Source organism: Rhincodon typus, chromosome 15 (genome assembly GCF_021869965.1).
Source record: "Rhincodon typus isolate 14 chromosome 15, sRhiTyp1.1, whole genome shotgun sequence".
Classification (NCBI taxonomy): Eukaryota; Metazoa; Chordata; class Chondrichthyes; order Orectolobiformes; family Rhincodontidae; genus Rhincodon; species Rhincodon typus.
In genome coordinates this window covers 32,806,080-32,826,281 of record NC_063346.1, presented here as the reverse complement: position 1 = coordinate 32,826,281, position 20,202 = coordinate 32,806,080, and the positions used below count along the sequence as shown (strand labels likewise).

Below are 20,202 nucleotides of genomic sequence, written 5' to 3'. Positions count from 1 at the left end.
CACACACAAGCTATACATTAAAATGGCCCATTACATTTCCCTTAAGGCTGTTGGTATATCCTAAAGAATGTTTAATGCTAAAATAACTGAACTTTAAGTAGACCAATACTCACCTGGAACATTATTGTACTCTCCTTTCTCTACTCCAGCATAAAAATTGAATCAGTTGACTCTTTGACTTTGACTATTAATTATTTTCTATTCTTTGCATACTTGCTGAGATATTTGTATCATCAATAGCCATAGATGAGGTTCTGCAAGACTGGAGGTTGGCTAACGTTGTGCCACCATTTAAGAAAGGTTGTAAGGAAAAGCCAAGGAACTATAGATCGGTGTGACTGACATTAGTAGTGGGCAAGTTGTTCAAGGGAATCCAGAGGGCCAGGATTTACATGTATTTGGAAATGCAAGGACAGATTAGGGATAGTCAAAATGGCTTTGTGCATGGGAAATTGTGTCTCACTAACATGATTGAGTTTTTTGAAGAAGTAATGAAGAGGATTGATGAGGGCAGAGCAGTGGCTGTGACCTATATGGACTTCAGTAAGGCATTTGACAAGGTTCCTCTTGGTAGACTGGTTAACAAGATTAGATCACACAGAATACAGATAGAATTTGCTATTTGGATACAGAACTGCCTTGAAGATAGAAGACAGAGTGTGGGGTTGGAGGGTTGCTTTTCAGACTGGTGGTCTGTGACCAGTGGTGAGGCACAGGGATTGGTGCAGGGTCCACTGCTTTTTGTCATTTATTTAAACATGGGAGTTATGGTTAATAAGATTGGAGAGGTGGTGGACAGCGAAGGTTATCTCAAATGTGCCAATGGGCTGAGGAGAGGCAGATGGAGTTTAATTTAGATTAATGTGAGGTGCTGAGTTTTGGAAAGGCAAATCAGAGCAGGACTTATACACTTAATGGTAAGGCCCTGGGGAGTGTTGCTGAATAAAGAGACCTTGGAGTGCAGGTTCATAGTTCCTTGAAAGAGGAGCTGCAGGTAGCTAGGATAGTGAAGAAGGCATTTGGTATGCTTACCTTTATTGGTCAGTGCATTGAGTATAGGAGTTCGGAGGTCATGTTGCGGCTGTACAGGACATTAGTTAGGCCACTATTGGAATACTGTGTGCACATCTGGTCCCTTCCAACTATAGGAAGGATGTCGTGACACTAAAAATGTTCAGAAATGATTTACAAGGATGTTGCCAGGGTTGGATGGTTTGAGCTATAGGGAGAGGCTTAACAGGCTGGGGCTATTTTCCCTGAAGCATCAGAGGCTGAGGGGTGACCTTCTAGAGGTTTATAAAATCATGAAGGGTAAATAGGTAAGGTCTTTTACCTGGGGTGGGGGAATCCAAGACTAGAGGGTGTACGTTTATGTTCAGGCGGCAAGATATAAAAGGGACCTAAGAGGCAACTTTTTTATGCGGAAATATGTGTGTGTATACGGAATAAGCTGCAGAGGATGTGGTGGAGGCTGATACAATTACGACTGTTAAAAGGTATCTGGATGGGTATATGAATAGGAAGGGGTTACAGGGATATGGGCCAAATGCTGGCAAATGGGACTAGACTTATGTCGGATATCTGGTCAGCATAGACGGGTTGGTCTGAAGGGTCTGTTTCCTTGCTGTACATCTCTATGACTCTGTAATTATAAATATGATTCTAAAAAATATGGAAGCTATACAGATAAAATGTTCAATGTCGAAACCTGAAATGTTAAAATATTTTATTGTGTCCAGACGTAATTCTAAACCAGCTAAATTACTGCCTTGAGTTTTTAAGATTATCTGAAACTCACAAATAATGGATAATTTTTTAAAGATATTGCAGGTTTAATTCTAAATATGTTTTTGGGAAATCTCACAGTGTTGGGATAATTTTAACTTATTTGGTGCAACCTGATGGCTCAATGATAAACAGATTTAAATGTGAAAGTATTAGTTACTGATATCTAGTGCTGTGCAAATCCATCACATTTCTATCTGAACTGAGAATATTTAGTACATAACCTCATAAATAACAAATATGTATTCTTAAAGCAAGAATTTTCAACCAGGTGTTAATCTGTGAATTTCAGCGTGCTCCTTCGGGTAGCATAGTGAGTAAACGGTTAGCACTGCTGCCTTACAGTAGTAGGGATATGGGTTCAATTCCACCCTCGGGCAACTGTCTGTGTGGAGTTTGCCCATTGTCCCTGTGTCTGTGTGGGTTTCCTCCCACAGTCCAAAGATGTGCAGGCTAGCATGGGAAATGCAGGGTTACAGGGGGTGGCTATAGGTGGGATGCTCTTCAATGGGCTGAATGGCCTGCTTCCACAGTGTAAGGATTCTGTGACAGTAGAACTTGAAAGAAAATGATACAATTAATACATAGGTCATTCAGATAAAATCTTTACAGCTGTACAGGGTCAATTGCTTGGCTAATATTTTAAACATTAAAAATCAATATTGGTAATGTATCTTTTGTTATTAAACTTATTTCAACAGTTTGCTCTTTGAAAAGATCTGAAGAACTGGATAATATATTTTTTAATCGCCCCACTATTTTGAGTCATTACTAATTGCACTCCTACTACTATGTAGTGTCCTGATCTAGCAGTGTATATTAATGTTCATCCCCTAACTGTCTGCTCTATCCTTTGTCTAATTTTACTCAATTGCTCACTCAAGTATGGGAAAGGGGCTGCCTCTACTTCCTCATAGTCCATGAGGTGGTCATGGAGCATGTCAGATACCTTGAGAACTTTCAGTTTTGTTTTGTCTGATGTGCATCAAGCCAACCTGACCTATAGTAACTGGTAGGCGAGGAGCAAAGTAAAGTTAGGGTGTGTGATGGTGCAGTGTAAGCTTCTAGATATATCTGATATTTCTGTGGTTGATACATAGTATTGTCCCTTCCCCCCCAGTATTGTAACTGAATGAAGTTTTGAGGGTCATGGCAGATTTTTATGCTGGGTTTCCCTTACCCAGTGATACAGTGATATTCCTATTTTGCTTGCACCCTACAAGGGAAATCCTGTAAACTAACTAAAACAAAACAAATAAAGACATCTTGTATGAACTGTTTTTTTTTGCCTACATTACATGGCAAAATAAACAATACAATGCATTAAATATTGATTTGTTTCTTCTACTGTTTAAAAATTCTGGCAAATAAATATTGATTTAATACTCATGAATTGTACTTTAATTTCTCATATACATTCTGTCTTTGCCTGTTGCCCTGCAGGAGAATATTATTGAATTACACATTGCCTTATTTATGTCTAAGAAATTTACAATTTAGGCACAGAGTCAGATAAGCAAAGTTGCATTATTTTTATCCTCAGGATTTAACACCTCAACTTCAAGCTATTCCTTACTTGATTTCAATGGGATGGTACATTGTGTTTTTTTTGTAGTTAGTTTACAAGGATCAAGTGAATTTTACAACTTTAATGTCCCCAGAATTGAAGATTCACTCACATGTTAAAATAATATTTGGAAGTTCACTGTGGCCGAAAATGAAATTCCAAACATGATAACTCAATCATAAAAGTTCTCAAGTTCACCATTTATCCAGAACTCTTTCCTGAAGCTGAATGCAAAGCAGATAATAGTGTTTTAAGGAAAGAGGAAATCATTTAACTTGATTCTTCTTCTTTCAGTTGGTTTTATATGTTTAATTAATTCCAAGAGGTAAACTCTTACAAAGCCTTTGAGAAATTAATTCCAGATAAACATTTTGTAGCAGGTTTTTTTTTGGATGACCGTTGATAGTTCCTTAAAGGGACTTCAACTTAATCTTACATGTTCTAAACTGATACAGGCATACACCATATTTTCATATTGCCATGGTCTCTCAAAATATAAACTAAACTTAAAATATCCCCAGATCTTGAGACCCAGGGAAGGAAACACACAAAATACACAAGACAGCATTTAACAGCCAACAAACAAAGATGCATACAAACCAGACCAGAAAGGGTTAACAAAGACTGAAAGCATTCCAGATGCTATAAATCAGGAATAAAAACAGAAGTTACTGGAAAAGCTCAGCAGGTCTGGCAGCATCTGTGAAGAAAAATCAGAGTTAATGTTTTGAGTCTGGTGACTCTTCCTCAGAACTCAAGTTCGATGGACACTCAAAGAATTCACATCTAAATGGAAAAGATTCATTACCTCAATCAAGCTCAGATTCTGCCTTCTCCCTTCTCTCCTACAACTTGTAAACACATTCTTCCAAAGTCTGTTTTTAACTTTATGTTTATCCTTTATTCAGTGACAGTGAGATGTGCAAATAGTTTTAACATCCAATGATTTACATTGCAGGACCAGCTGGTATAATACACAGTCACGATGGAGCAGTTTGCCTTCATACAGCTCACTATGACAAATACCCACTGCTTGGAGAGTTCCTCTTTTAATTACCCATCACTTTCCAATGTTTTCAGGCAAGGTGAAGCAACATAGTCCCCTCCCCTCCTCATATTTCTGTGAACTCGAGTTCTGCCTTTCCCAATTCCAGCACTCATTTTGTTAATTCTACATGAGCTCGGAGAATCAGAACCCTGGCTTCACCTTTCTTGCCTTTCCCAGTCAATTTCATGTCCACCATTCCCTCAGGGAGCCAGGGCTGTTGGACTTGGTTCAAGGACCAGTAATACTGTACCAGCTGCATTACTTTGGCCATTTTTGTTCCTTTATTAATTGATTTACACGTTTTGTTAATTCTATGTGGGCTCGAAGTGCTAAAAAGAAGGCAGTAGCGTGTTTGTCTTTCTTTTCCTTTTTGCCATGACTCCCTTTGTATGGTGGGTGAGCATCACAAGGTTCAATTAGTTTCAATCTTTCGGTCAAATAGTTTCTTATGTTTTCCTGCTACGAATCATGTGAGGGATCGCTCCAGTCCCCAATCTTCTGTGGCCATCTTTCATTGTCCATTTGTTTTGTAGGATCAGCAGGTTCCAAATGGGCCAATCTCAGAGGTCCCCTACCCCTCAATTGAGGAAGATCCTGCCTGTGCAATCCCATGTAGGGAAATACACCGTATCACGCTAGTCTGTACATTTCAGTTAAGTTCTACCACACAAATGATTTGATTTGATTTATTGTTGTTACATGTGCCAAGATACAGTGAAAAATATTGTTTTGCATACTAACCAGACAAATCATACCTTATATAAGTACATCAGGGTAATAGAACAGAATGCATAATACAGTGTTTACAGCTACAGAAAAGATGCAGAGAAAGATCAACTCTAGTATCAGAGAGGTCCGTTCATAAGTCTGATACCAACGGGGAAGAAGCTGTTCTTAAATCTGTTAGTACGTGTTTTCAAACTTTTTCACCTTCTGCCTGATGGAAGAGGGGAGAAGAGCGTATTACTGGGAGGATCTTTGCTTATGTTGCTGCTTTCTTGAGGCAGCAGGAAGTGTTAATGGAGTCAATGAAAGGAAGGCTGTTTTTTTTTTGATGGACTGGGCTGCATTCACAGCTGTCTGTAATTTCTTGTGGTCTTGGACACAGCAAATGCCATACCAAGCTGTGATTCATCCAGCTAGGATGTTTTCTATGGTGCATCTGTAAAAATTGGTAAGATTTATTGTGGACATGCTGAATTTCCTTAGCCTTCTGAGGATGTCTTTCATGACTGTAGCATCAACATGGATGGACCAAGATAGATCATTGGTGATCACTCTTAGAGGTCCTTCTATCCTTCCCTCAGAGCATGAATTGGAGAATCTTCTAGTTTACTTAACCACCGAAAAGGTTGCTCATGTGGCCTCTACATCAATGCATCGCAAGGTGGCCCATCACCATATTAGAGTCGCAGCACTTCCTACTCTGCTACCTACTGTCCTTTGATAGTGAGTGGACTCTTTTTGTTTTTAAAGGTTCACATATGAGATGATAAGGGGACACTGAATGAGCCCGGTTACAGGCTACCATGAATACAGGGTACTGATATAGTTTGGTCCCTTTGCCTGTCAGTGGTCCATGCTTCTTGTACCCTGCTCACAGCAGGGGCGGAATAGCTAAGTAAATCATTTAAAACCCAAGTCCGCTTCAACTATCAGAATGGCTACTGTTTTACACTGGTGAGGAGGAAGCCTCTGAGCAGTCCAGGGACTTCTCCACTGAACAAAGGAAAACATACGCTTTGTATACTTATGCTTTTAGACCGCCTTTGCTGTAACAAACCAATCGTATTATTAATTATTAATTGATTACATACACATCCAGTCAGGTTAACCATTTGACTGCATAATCTGTTCATGGACAGCTTTGGGTCATCCCATGACCTCATGCTGTTTATCATATCCACCCCCCTCCAACCTCACTGGCCCTGCCACTGTTAAGGGAATTCTGTCAGCACTTCTCAGTAATATTCTTTATCAAATTGTCTCTGTGAAAGCAGCAGTTGTATTTTTGCTCCTTACTCAACAAGATTCTTTTGTATAAATTTCACAAGAACCTTTATGTACATCTCAATCTTGTAACTTTAAACATCAGACAATGGAAACTGCTGTTTCAACTAAAAATCATCCCCAATTATTTTATGTCATCTGAGAATCATTTTCAGCCATTTTATGCTGCTTCAGCCATGGGCAGCTTTAACACCAATACGTTACATTTCTATTTCAATGCAGAATATTTAGTACATAATCTCAGATAAATATCAAATGTGTATTATTAAAGTAAGAATTGACAACTAGGCCTTAATCTTTGAGTTTTACTGTACTGATCGTACAACTTGAAAGAAAATGATACAATTAATACACAGTCCACTCAGATAACATCTTTACTGCAGTACAGGGTCAATTGTTTGTCTATCAATTTAAAGATTTAAAGTAAATATTGGAATTGTATCTTTTGTTATTGAAATTATTTCAACAGTTTGCTCTTTGAAAAAATCTAAATAAAGGACCAGATCATTTATATTTCAATCGGTCCACCATTATGACTATGTTCACTGCTGCTGAGGTACTAAACACTGGAATTCCCTCCCCAAATCTCTGTGCCTCATTACTTCTCTCTACTCCTTTAAGATGCTGCTCAACGCGTACCTCTTTCACCAAGCTTTTAGCCATCTATCCGAGTATGTCCCAATGTGGTTCAGTGTTGAATTTTTTTTTGATCATGCTCTTGTGAGGCACTTTGGGACATGTTACCACATTAAGGGTGTATTATAAATTCAAGTTTGTTGTTAGTCAATTATATTTACATTTTGAATGTTGATATTTTCTTTTTTCTCCAGAGACCATGTAGTAGAATTTCAACTTGCTACTTGAGCATAAAACTGGCATTAATAATTAGCACTTGTCCAATTTACATTTCTATGACAGATGTCCAGAACCAGTATTACACCAAAACAGCAAGTTGACAAATCTACTTCCATATTTCACATCAACAATAATGAAAACTATATTGTTTACCTGAAAATACTACGTGTAATTTGTGTGGTAATGACCTAGTGCAAATTCTGAGGTTAGCACTGGCCTTGAGATTAACAAATTATTGTATCCAAGGACATATTTATCACATTTTCACTCCTGAAAAACTCTTCATAATACATCGCTTTTTGAAGTGCTTACAACTGTGAAAGAAATATAGTAATTCATCAGTATGCAGCATTCTATATTTTTGGTGATTATGCATTTTCAATAGTTAATATGGTTGCTGCAAATTTTGATCTTGCCTTAAAATTCTTAGGTAAAGCAATACTGTTAGTTGTCTTTTCACTGTACTTTTAAGGGTGTGCCTTTACTGTCTGATTTCTAACTGTACAATAGCAAACCAAAAATTAAGAGTAGTGTTCCCTTTGATCTGACTGGACTTTCATTGCTTTCACTTGTGCCCTCTAATCCTTCCCTAATCCTTTTCAAAATGAACCAAGAAAGACCTGGTAAAAGACCAGGTATTAACTGTTAAACTGTTTTATTTCACAACAAAAGGCAGCCCATAGTAGTATTTCTGATGAGTCATCACACACAATCAATTATCTACTTTCACGTGATAATAGAAAATAATGAAATGTTATATGCCTCCAGTAGTCATTAGACCACTTTGTTTACTTAAATTGGGGTGCAAGTTGGAGTTGGAATCTTGTGCTGTCTCCAATAGTGAGTTTGGTGGGGTGTTTAATCCACCTGATTAAGTCCTTAGTGGGTAGACAATTAATGCCCACTTAAGGGGTTCACCTCTGCCCCACCATTACCACCAGCACTGGTATGAACTGATGGCTGGGTGGGAATGTTCACCATGCAGAGATCTTGTCAAGCAGCTGCTGGGGGGTGGGGAGGGCATGGCGTGAGGGGAGTCCATTGTTTAAAGGCACTCAGTGCCTGATTGAGGGTCCCAGTATTAGCACAGTTGGAGGGGGATGTCTCCTGAGAGCCACTCTCCTGCTTTTGCTGCTTACCCCCATCTCAGACATCCCCACACTCCAGCTCAATCCTTGGTCCGTGACTGCCAACTGCACACAACGACCCTCCCACCATTCCTCAGCTCTGGCCTGGGACCCAGTAATGATCCAAGGCTTTTCTGGGCATTGTGACAGCAGCAGGCATTACCTTCCTGGTTCTTAATCCCTGGAAGGTGCAAACACTAGCCTTTCAAGTGCCTGATTGAAATAAGATGCAGCAGGCCTTTCTAGAAAGAGGCAATGTGGCACTGTCATCAGTTAGCAGCATCAGATTTTTGGTGTTTCCTCAAAGTCATGGCCTGGTTCTCATTGTGTCACTTTAATAGAGTCATAGAGCTGTACAACACGAAAACAGACCTTTCGGTCCAACTCGTCCATGCCGATCAGATATCCTAAATAAATCTAGTCCCATTTGCCAGCATTTTGCCCATATCCCTCTAAACCTTTCCTATTCATATACCCATCCAGATACTTTTTAAATGTTGTAATTGTACCAGCCTCCACCAATTCCTCTGGCAGCTCATTCCATGCATGCACCGTCCCTTTTAAACCTTTCCCCTCTCACCTTAAACCTATGCTCTCTAGTTTTCAACTCACCCATCCTGGGGAAAGACCTTGTCTATTCACCCTATCCATGCCCCTCACGATTTTAGAAACCTGTATAATGACAACCCTCAGCCTCCGACATTCCAGGGAAAATAGCCCCAGCCTATTCAGCCTCTCTCTATAGCTCAAACCCTCCAACCCTGGCAACATCCTTGTAAATGTTTTCTGAACCCTTTCTTGTTTCACAACGTCCTTCCCATAGCAGGGAGACCAGATTTGCACACAGTATTCCAATAGTGGCCTAACCAATATCCTGTACAGCCGCAACATGACCTCCAAACTCCTATACTCAATGCACTGACCAATAAAGGCAAGTATTCCAAACGCCTTTTTCACTATTCTGTCTACCTGCAACTCCACTTTCAAGGAACTATGAACCTACAGTCCGAGGTCTCCTTGTTCAGCATCACTCCCCAGGACTGCCATAAAATAGGCACAGTGAGAGACAGTTTTGGAGTCTAATGTCTCACATCCAGTCCAAAGATGTGTAAGTTAGGTGGATTGGCTTAGGTGGATTAGTCATGGTAAATGTGAGGTTACAGGGATGGGTGGGAGTGGGGTGCCTCTGGGTGGGATTCTCTTTGGAGGGTCAATGTAGACTTGATTGGCCTCTATCTTGCACTGTAGTGGTTCTGCGATTCTGTAACCCAAAGGATTTGTCGGTGAGAAAGTTGGATTGGTATTATGTTGTGCTATTTTTCAAGCCTCCTTGAACACCATCTAAAATAATCATGATACCCCTTACATTCAAACAAACTTCACCCAACTAACATTAAACTTTGTTTAAATAGTGAGGGTTAATAACATTTGTGGAAGAACTACTTTACTAGAGTCCCTGAGCCCAGTAATATGTTAGAGATGAATTAATATTAATATGCACACCAAAAATGGCATAGTTAATAACAATGGCACTTCAGATCGTGTGCCCTGACGTCCTAGCAGCACACAAATATCATTGACAGTCTGGAATGAAAAGATTGTTGAGATTAAGCAGGATCCCTGCAACCAACTGAATTTTCATTATGGTGAAACTCATTTTGTTTTCATTTCAATGATCCATTTATTCTCCCATTTCCTATCCCAATAATATTGATTCCTCACTTCAGGTTCAGTTTGCAAATGCTGGACACTCTTCGGCATTTTATCCAAATTTTCATGTGAAGCTGTGTTTGGTGGATTAGTCAAATATGGAGGCTTCACAGACTGGAATTTTCCTCCAATTTGAAAGATAATTAAACGCCAGCCTGTAAAGATAAATACAGTGCAATATCATGAGAGAAAGTAATTCCGACAATTTTAGGGCAGAATCTTGATGATTATACCAATCTCTGACACAGTAGATTTCCTTGCACTGAGTGCTATTTAAACAGGAGCCATTGGAAGCATAAGCACCAGAGAAAGCAACAGTTAAGAATTTTAATCGTAAAAATAGAGCAGGAGCAGAACCCTGTGCCTATTAGGCAAGAGCTTTATTTTCAGTAATTTCCTGCAGTCGTGAGCCTGAAGGCAGTATAGGCAATTTGGTTTAACAGATGAATGGGTACCTGAGGTAGTAAAGATTAAATAACCTTCTAGCAACTATCCCTGTGAAGGTCAGGCTGAGGAGCAGTTGGTTTATATAATAAGAACCTGAAGCAGTTTCTTTAACAAAAAAAAAAAATAGGAAGACAGAAATCTTCAATTAGTGTGCATAACATATATCCTGTATATACAGATGAATGCATCCACTGAAAGTTATAACATTAGAACGAAGGGAAAATGTTTTCCAGCTCTCATCTTTTGATTTCAAGTTGCAGAACATTCGTGAAGATACTGTAACATTCCTTTTTTTTAATTGCATGTACTATTACTATTCAAAATGCAAAACATTGATATAAAAGACAGTTGGCACATAGGAATGCAAACTACATGTTTAGGAAGAGTTTTCCTGTTTAGTATGTAAATGCAATTAAAGGAAATTGCCACTAGCCTCAATCTGTTTTTTCGAAGGTTATGTCTGTCATACACTATTTATTATAGTGAAAAGAAACAAGCTTTGCCCAAAAATAAGGACACTTTTATTGAAAATAATCCAAGTTATATAGTTCTGACCTATGGCATGTGATAAAAGAACCCACAGTAGTGATGGGTCACAGTATTCTCGGGGAGTTATGTGAAGACAATCTCTAAAGCTGCAGTTCTCTCCAGTTTGACACATACTTTCTACATTACAACAGTGACTTCACATCAAAAATATACGATTGTAAAGTGCCTTGGAATGTCCTGAGGTTGTGAAAGATTTCATGTGAATTCATGTATTTTGTCTATCTTTGTTCGTTTCCTTTGCTTTTATTAAAATAGTACTGCAAGAAGAAACAAAGAAGGATTACTTTTGATGATGTATTGGCCAGAAAGGACATCTAAAAACTATAAATATATCAATGAATTTTAATTGATGTTCTGTTCATGGGATCATAAAATAGCACCAGTTTAATGACATTACATAGAATAACTCTGGCCAAACACAACCAGACTATTTCTTTGTCAAATAATTCTTTATTATCAGAATTCAATCATACTAATGTTCATTCTGTTAATACCCCACACTTTACATCTGAATTAATTTATTTTGGTTTAGAATATTTTGAGAATACATTTCACATGTATTAGACAGGGAATGAGTGTGGCATTATGGGCTCATAACAAACCTCATTTTTGTACATTGATTGCAATGATTGTGAAATGTCATTAATGATTGTTCAAAGTGAAGTGTTGTACAAATGATATTTCGTTTTGCCTGCAGGTTTTGAACCCCTTTCTGCAACTCTCCCTTTCCTATTTATCTCGCTGCTGATCTTACAAAGGCTCTGCACATATTAATAAACCTTGACTGATTCCTCCAAAGTAACCTTTCTCAAGCAAACAAAGAAAATGTGCAGTGGAGACAAAAAAAAGACTATGAAGAGTGAAGAATTTAAAAACTGGTTAGATCAAACTGACTTTCAAAAATTGCAAAGGAAACATCAGAAGGCATGAGAGGGAAAAATGTTTATCTGAGAACGATCTTCAAAAATTTTCAGCAGTCAAATATTGCACATTCTAAACGTTCTCAATGTGGTGAATTAATTTCCCAAAAAACATAATGTAAAGCCTTGCTGTATATAGCATGGCAATTGGATTACTTTCTTTGTAACAGATTCCACCTACTTGTTTCCTGCTCAACTCATTCCATCATCACCTTGATAGTCTAATCTGATCATGCAGGGTCAGTAACCTAACAAAACTTGAACACTTTAGGTTATCTCTTTGTTCATTCATGTTTTATTTTATGGCATTTAGATTTGATTCCCTTTGAAAATTTTTAAGTAAATACAACACATCCCATCATAAATACTATTCAGCATCAACAATATTTATTTTTAATAAAGATGGAAATTAAGGTAAGACATTCATTTATAAGCTGTATTGATATATTGCTGAAAATAAGTTGGAATAAAGAATTTTCAAATAATGTCTTCAAATACCTGGATTGCTGAGCCTCTCAATCTTAGCACAAAAATGACCAATTCATTAAATTTGCTTTGTTTAAAGATATTGGTCCAGTGTCACAAATGCTTACATCTGGTGATGTCTCTGTATTAAATTCACTTGGTAAATAGACATCCAGTTCAACAGAAATTCAGAAAGTGCTGGAAAAACTGAACAGGTCTGGCAGCATCTGTGGAGAGAGAAACAGAATTAATGCCTTGAGACCTAAATTACTCTCCTTTGGATAGAAGAGAGGTAGAAATGCATTGAAATTTATACTGTTGAATAAGGGGAAGGGTCTGGTAGAACAAAAGAGAAGATCTGGAATATTTAGAAGGTGGGAAAGATTAAATGACAAAGATATCGCAAAAGGAAAGTCAAAGGAGTGGTAACCTTGATAGTAAAGAAACAACCATTTAGGGATGAATTTTCAAAATGATAGAGAGAACCTCTCTGGTTTAGCCAAAATGGTATAGGAGTCGTCAAACCCGGAATCCAAACCAACCATTTTTGGTGGGAGTGGGTCAGGGACAAGGGATGGCTTGTACTTTGAAAATTGGTGGTTAATGGAGACTGTTGCAGATGTGAAAGTACGACTGTTTTCCAACAAATCAATTTTCATCAGTGGAATTTCCAAACTTGATACTTCAGTGTGATTTGAACAAGCTGAGCAGGTAGGCAAAAGCATGGCTGATGCAGTATAATGTAGATAAATGTGAGATTATCCACTTTTGAAGCAAAATGAAGAAGGCAAACTATTATCTAAAGGGCTATAAATTGAGAGAGAGGAATGTGCAACAAGACCTGGGAGCCCTTGTACACCACTCACTGAAGGTAAGCATGCAGGTGCAGCAGGCGGTAAAGAAGGCAGATGGTATGTTGGCCTTTGCAGCAATAGGATTCGAGTACAGTAGCAGGGATGTCTTGCTGCAATTTTACAGCAAGGTAGACCACACCAGGAGTATTGTGTGCAGTTCTGTTCTCCTTACCTGAGGAAGGATATTCCTGCTATGGAGTGAGTGAGCAGCAAAGGTTTACAGACTGTTTACTGGGATGGCAGAACTGATCTATGAAGAGAGGTTGAATCAATTAGGATTAAATTTGGCAGAGTTTAAAAGAATGAGGGGAGCAATTTCACAGAAAGCAGTCAAGGCCAAATGTTGTATGATTTTCAGAAGGAGGTTGCTCAAGCACTTGAACTTAAGGGATCAAAGGATATGGGGGAAAAGTGGGAACAAGATATTGAGTTGGATAATCAGCCATGATGATAATGAATTGTGGAGCACCAAATGGTGTACTCCTGATCCTATTTTCAATGTTTCTAAAACATAACTTGTGGGTTTTACACTTTTCAAGGGAATTCTAAACCTACCAGATTCATTAAAGAGGCAGGGCACCCTTTTGAAAAAGAGCGAGTCTCTGAAGGAAAAGAATAGGTGCCCTTTGAGAGAAGTAAGGTGCATGTGATCAGAGGTATTCCACAAGGATTGGAGCTGGGATCTCTGTTATTTGCAATATGTATTACCACTGGTCACATACCTCCAGTAAAACAAAATCTCCACAACTACCCTCTGTCTTCTATGAATAAGCCAATTTTGTGTCCAACTTACCAACTCACCATGGATCCCATGTGCGTTAACCTTCTGGACTAGCCTAACATGAGGGACTTTGTCAAATGCTTTAGTAAAGTCCATATATATTGCAAACTAGTAGATACCTAGAACGGGCAGCCAGGGGAAGTGGTAGAAGCAGATACAATAGCAACATTTTTAAGAGGCATTTAGACAGACAAATAATCATTGTTCGTATACTTTAGAACCTGATTTTCCAAATGATAATGTCACAAATCTTCATCATAATATTAATCCTGCCCAAATCCAATTTTTGTAACTAAATGAGCTATTTAAGGATATTTTCCGTCTAAATTAAAAGACTAGAGAAATGACTACTCCTTCCTTAATACTTCTTTGTTGTGTTTCTCATCAGCCTACTACATTTGTCATTTAATGCCATATTGAGGGAAGAGTCTTATTAGTGTAATATCTATTTTTCATTTGTACAGATAATTATACAAGCATTTTTAATTGCAAAAGCATATTTTTACTAGCAAAAGCTACATTGTCAATTACAGTCAATCTACACCTTTTTAATTAAAGCCTGGGCACCATCTTTATTCCAAGCTTCCTCAAATTCACCAGAGAGCCAAAGAAAATTGACAGCCAGGATAGAACCTGCGTGTCACATGGGAAATCATGAAACTATTGATCCAACTCTTAGGAAAGGATATGTCATCAAATGAAGATCTGACTAAGTTACAGCCGTTGATTGGATATTCACTGTATGTTATGAACATAATTCTCTGCTTTTTGGATGACAATGTATGTTTTGCACAACAGTAGTTCTGAGAGATGGAGAATGAACAGTGCTGAAGACAAACTGTGCTTTAAATTTCATCCCAGGTTTAAATGTCACTGTCAGATGGCCAAAAGTATGATATTTCAGTAGACGTAAAGAAATGGGACCAGGAATATGCCATCCATCTGACATTTTTGAAATCAAGGCTAAGGTTTTAGTTAATTCAACATTCCTGCATGATCCACTAAGCCTTGATTTGTTTCAGACATGATTTTCCTACTTTTAGTCAGAGTGTAGGGGTGAAAATGTTATGTGGTGACTAATATACCATCCCACTGTTGAAATAACTCAACCTATCATACACTAATTAGCCTATTGAGAGCTAATCTGAATATGTTCCTCAGCCTATCACCTTTTGAAATAAAGCCTAATACACCATTTGTCTTCCTAATTGCTTATTGTACCTCTCACTCTTTAACAAATAATTTGCTTTCCCACTTTCTGATCAACATTGATAATTTCACTCTTCCCAACCTTACATATGGCCTATGCCTATCTTGCTTAATCAATTAACTGGCCTACATTTCAGTAGCATATCTTTGTGTCTTCCTCATAGTTTACCTTAACTCCCAGTTTTGCATCATCAGCAATCATGGATATATTACACTCATTTCCCATGCAAGGTATTGATATAGACATTAATATCAGAGACCCAAATACAGATCCTTGCAGTACATCACCAGCCACATCCCACCAACCCAAAAATGATCGGTGTTCTATTTCTTAAGAAATTGTCAATCCAGGCTAATACATTGTTCCCAACGCCAAGACCCCAATCTTATGTGATAATCTCTTTTGTGGCATGTAACATCGAACCATTCTTCCTTGATGATTAAATCCTCAAAAATATCTGATAGATTTCTCAAATATGACTGATGTTTCACAAACCTACATTGAGTCGACGTACTCATATTGGCCCAGATTTTACAGTTAGCAATGAAGGGATAGCACTCATCCTTGGCAATTGCTGCTACAGAAGATTTGTAGGCTGTAGAGGAAGCCGTTCCTCATTTCTGATGTAATTTTGAATTCAGTATCATCTGATCAATCATCTGTGACATGTAAGAACAGGGAGCAATGTCAGAAGTGAGACAAAAGTTAGAATACACGCATTAGGTTAATGGAGAAGCTTAAATGTCATAAAACAATCTTTAAATAGAATTAATATTAATTTTAGAAGATTTTAAATTATAAATGTTTCTCTGAGGGTGTGAGACTCCATGCTTGTGAAATTATCTTCTCAGAACCAGCACTAATTATGACTTAATGTGTATTTAAAAGCTTATGCACATAATTAAAGAAAGTTTAACATATTTATTGTATTTACATCTGGAATAATCCATTAAAAGTTAAAGTTCAATTAATCAATGGTACTATATAGATTACTCATGTGGAGATAGAAACATGCATCCTGCAAAGGCGCAGGAGGTCACCAACATCAATTTCTACATTTCTACTATATTGGATTTCTAACTGCACATGTGCAAATGCAGAGACTGCTGTGACCATAATAACACCAAGCAGTAACAGTCTCATCCTCGTTACAATTGCAAATTCTGGGCTCTACTGCCACGTCCTTAATAATAGATGATTTTTTCCACAACTGTAATCAGACCAACTGGCCTACAATTTCCTATTCTCTCTCCCCTTCATTTTCCTAAACAACAGGGTTATATTTGCAACTTCCCAGGCCTTCGGAATATTGTAGAATTATATAGGGTATATTATCAAGTGAGTTGTATTACAAACTTAATAAGCAAGTACAAAGGAGTCATATTGACGTCAAAATGACATTAACTCTGTTCTCTCTCCACAGACGCTGCCAGACCTATTGAAATCTTCAGCACCTTTGGCTTTTATCGCAGTAATGTGGAGGAGTAAACTAATAATCCAGAAACAAAAGTTAAAATCACACCACAGCATCTTAGAAATGTGAATACATTTAATTAAGTAAATTTGAAATTAAAAAAAATAGTAATAGTAACCATGAAACTCCTAGATTGTTGCAAAAATGGATTTGGTTCACTAATGTTCTTTCAGGAAAGAAAGCTGCCATCTGTACCTGGCTTATATGTAATTGATTCTTAACTGTCCTTTTGAATGGTCTCATAAGATGTTCAGTTATCTTGCTTCCCTGCTTTTACACTTACAACTTTTCAGTCATTTTTGTGAGCTGAGCAGAAGTATTCCCTAAAGATTCATCATCCTAGAGATGGTTTCTCAAGTTTGGGTTTCCCCTGAGCTAGTTCAGTCTTTTCTTCTTCAACATTCATCTTTACCTCCACAGCAGAGAGTGGAGATTTTATCTTTCATATTTCAGAAGAAAGTGAAGTGTTCTATTTTTCTTACATATTAAATTCTGCCAGTGCTTCTTCAGCAATCTGCTACAAAAACAGAAGTTGCTGGAAAAGCTCAGCAGGTCTGGCAGCATCTGTGAAGGAAAAAATCAGAGTTAATGTTTTGGGTTCGGTGAACCTTCCTCAGACTATCTTTGAACCCATTCAATAGTCTGCTTCTGTTTTGGCTGTGACTCTGATGTTCGATTGATTCCATGGATTGTGACTACGTCAGTTCATGGCATTCTGGTTGGAAGGGACACAAACCTCTGAAAACATGTGACTCCCAAGGAAGGCATAGGGAAGGTAAGCACCAATGGAAGTTTCCCTCTGAGAAAGTCCTAGAGCATGGCTTGGTCATAAGGAACATCATATTGCATTGACACTTGCTTAACTATGTCAGCATCCAATTGGGAGACTGCAAGGGTGCCCACATCATCCATCACCTCATGTTGTCTATTATCTCCATAAATATCATACAAAAGCAGCAAAGAATTGCCAGAGAAAGTTCATTGTCATTGGGCTCAAAGATTCATGAAGAAAAACTTGCTCAGTCAGTGCCTCATCCTGGTGCAGGGTCCACAGAGCCTGATCTGCCCTTAAATCCACCATAAATACCACCCATGAATACACTCTTTGTTTCTCTACCAGAAAATTCTCAGAAAACCTCATCTAAAAATGGTAAAAAAAAAATAGTGTGCTATGTCTCCTTTTTAGACATCTCATAGGAATCACCAGGAGAAAGGGAATGTTGGTAACTGGCATCTTGCCAGGAAAAAGGGAGGGCATGAAGGCATTCAGAGCAACTTTATTTGCTCCTCAAAAGGGACAGATGGTTTGATTCCTGTTCTAGAATTTCTGAAGTAGACTTCAGACTTCCCTGCTCACCCTGTCTTTGAATCCACTCCCAGACAATCGCAAATCAGCACAAACAAAAACGCTCAGGATGAATTATCAGACAATAAGCCTTCAGAAAGTACTCCTCAAACTATCCGTGATTGAACACTGGAGCTCAGATAGAACAAGAATTGGAGGAAAGTGCCAGATGCATGTGACACTTCACTTCAATGGAAAAGAGATTATGGAAGCCTTGTACCTAATTCCTAATCATTATGATTCTTTATTAAGCTTGTCTAGATTTAGATGTTCTTCAGTAGCAGACACCAAAGGCACTTAAGTCCTAACATTACAAGAGAATGTAAAGTTACCACAAAATCTGAGATATGAAGGATTATAGAGTTTTTCAATCAGGCAAGGGAGAGAACATCTACATGAGTTTGATATGTTTAAAGAAAATATCTACAGTAAGGCAAGAAAGTATATGAGTTTTTTTCAGCCAAAGCCTGTACAACCAGATCATTAAGTTCATGGACACTCAGAAAACTTCCGTGCAGTTTAAAGTTGAACATAAGAACAAGCTTAAACAGCTCAGAATTCAACAAGAATTCCACAATCTGAATACCTCAGTGATACTGTATTAGAGATCCAGCTGTTGATTGGTAGTACTACACAACCAAACCTTGCAGTGTGAAAACAAGCTTGCAGATTTGCAGAAATCTTACCTATAGGCTTGTGCTCTCACCAAAGTGGCCCAATAGAGAGCTATTTGATGGAGGGAAAAACACTTTATTACAGAAATGTTCAGCATTCCAAGATCAAGATGAATGACTAGCTAAAGAAAACATTCTACAGTTAATGAGCAATAGCCTAGTCCTTCAAAAATAAGCACTCCAAAAAGTGAACAAGCATCTACAGTCCCTTCTTAATGACAGAGATCACCAGCAAAAGCAAGTTGTCCTTTCAAGCATCTCTGTAAACCAGAATACAAAACAAAAATTACTAATTGGATCTGTTTTGGCAGTTTGTTGTGTTGTCTGTGATGTTGCAGTTCTACTTTCTCACAGAGTCCCCAGGATGTCTTGCTTGCACCAAAGCTTCCTCACGTTGCAGCAAGTATCCTTCCTGCACAAAGAGAAGCTCCTATCCTAGACATCATAAAGGTCTCCATCACCTCAATTCTAGCATAATCCTTTATTCTTTTCTTCTATTGAACTCATCCCTGGATAAAGAATGAAGCAGATGCAGAGATGAGGGAGAATTCCACTTCTTCAACTTCCACTTCATGAGGCTGTGATTATTTGAGTCCTGGAGTTTTGCTGAAGCATCAGTATTGGTCTTCTACAGTCAAGTCTTTGGGTCATAGTCCAAAAAGCTGATGTCCATAGGAGTTCTCATTCTGTACCCCACCAAGGAAATGACAAGACAGCACACAGATCCTACACATCTTATAAGGAAACCTATTGGAAATTGAAAATTAGTCCATCAAGCACAAGAGGTTTGTGTAGAGTATGGAGGCAGGAATAAATGGAATATGGTATTAAACTGTTCATTGTTCAGTGTTACTGGTAAAAACGGGTACCATAAAAGAACTTGGCAAGAGATGTAAAGAAAATTATGCCTTCACTCTGTGCTTAATTATTGGGTACATGCAAAAGGACTTAAGTCATACTTAGATCAGATGACGGGGAGTCTTGGTCTGTAGGCTGTGAGTACAGTGTTCTTTCTTACTATTTCTGTGTATAGTTTTGTTCAGAAAAGCCCAGTTACCATTCACTCACAAGGTCACAGAAAATAATTGATCAGTAGTTATACCTTTTGTAGTAACTCAAGGATGTGTTCAGTTTTGAAATAGCAGGGAATTAGTAGCAGGGGAGATAGATGGAACAGTTACGTGTATTTATGGGGCAAAATATAGAAAAATTGTGTGATTTTATTCTTCAGTTTAAAAATGTAGACCTCATATTTACTGTAAATACATAAACTGTGATTTGGGGAAGATAGGGTTCAAATATCTGATTTACAGAATAAAAATGCTGTTTTTGCCAATCAGGATAAAATCCGAATGATTTCCCAGCCAAGGAAGAATTTATC

At 38.1% G+C, this 20,202-nt stretch overlaps 1 protein-coding gene across 1 annotated transcript in view; it reads left to right on the top strand.

Moving 5' to 3' along the window:
• vstm2b (V-set and transmembrane domain containing 2B) overlaps nucleotides 1-11,872 on the top strand; it is a 49,403-nt gene extending 37,531 nt beyond the window's left edge. The window contains exon 5 of the mRNA XM_048606060.1: nucleotides 11,796-11,872. Coding sequence (XP_048462017.1) covers nucleotides 11,796-11,872 — 77 coding nt within the window. The remainder of the gene's footprint in view (nucleotides 1-11,795) is intronic.
• Nucleotides 11,873-20,202: the final 8,330 nt, after the last annotated feature.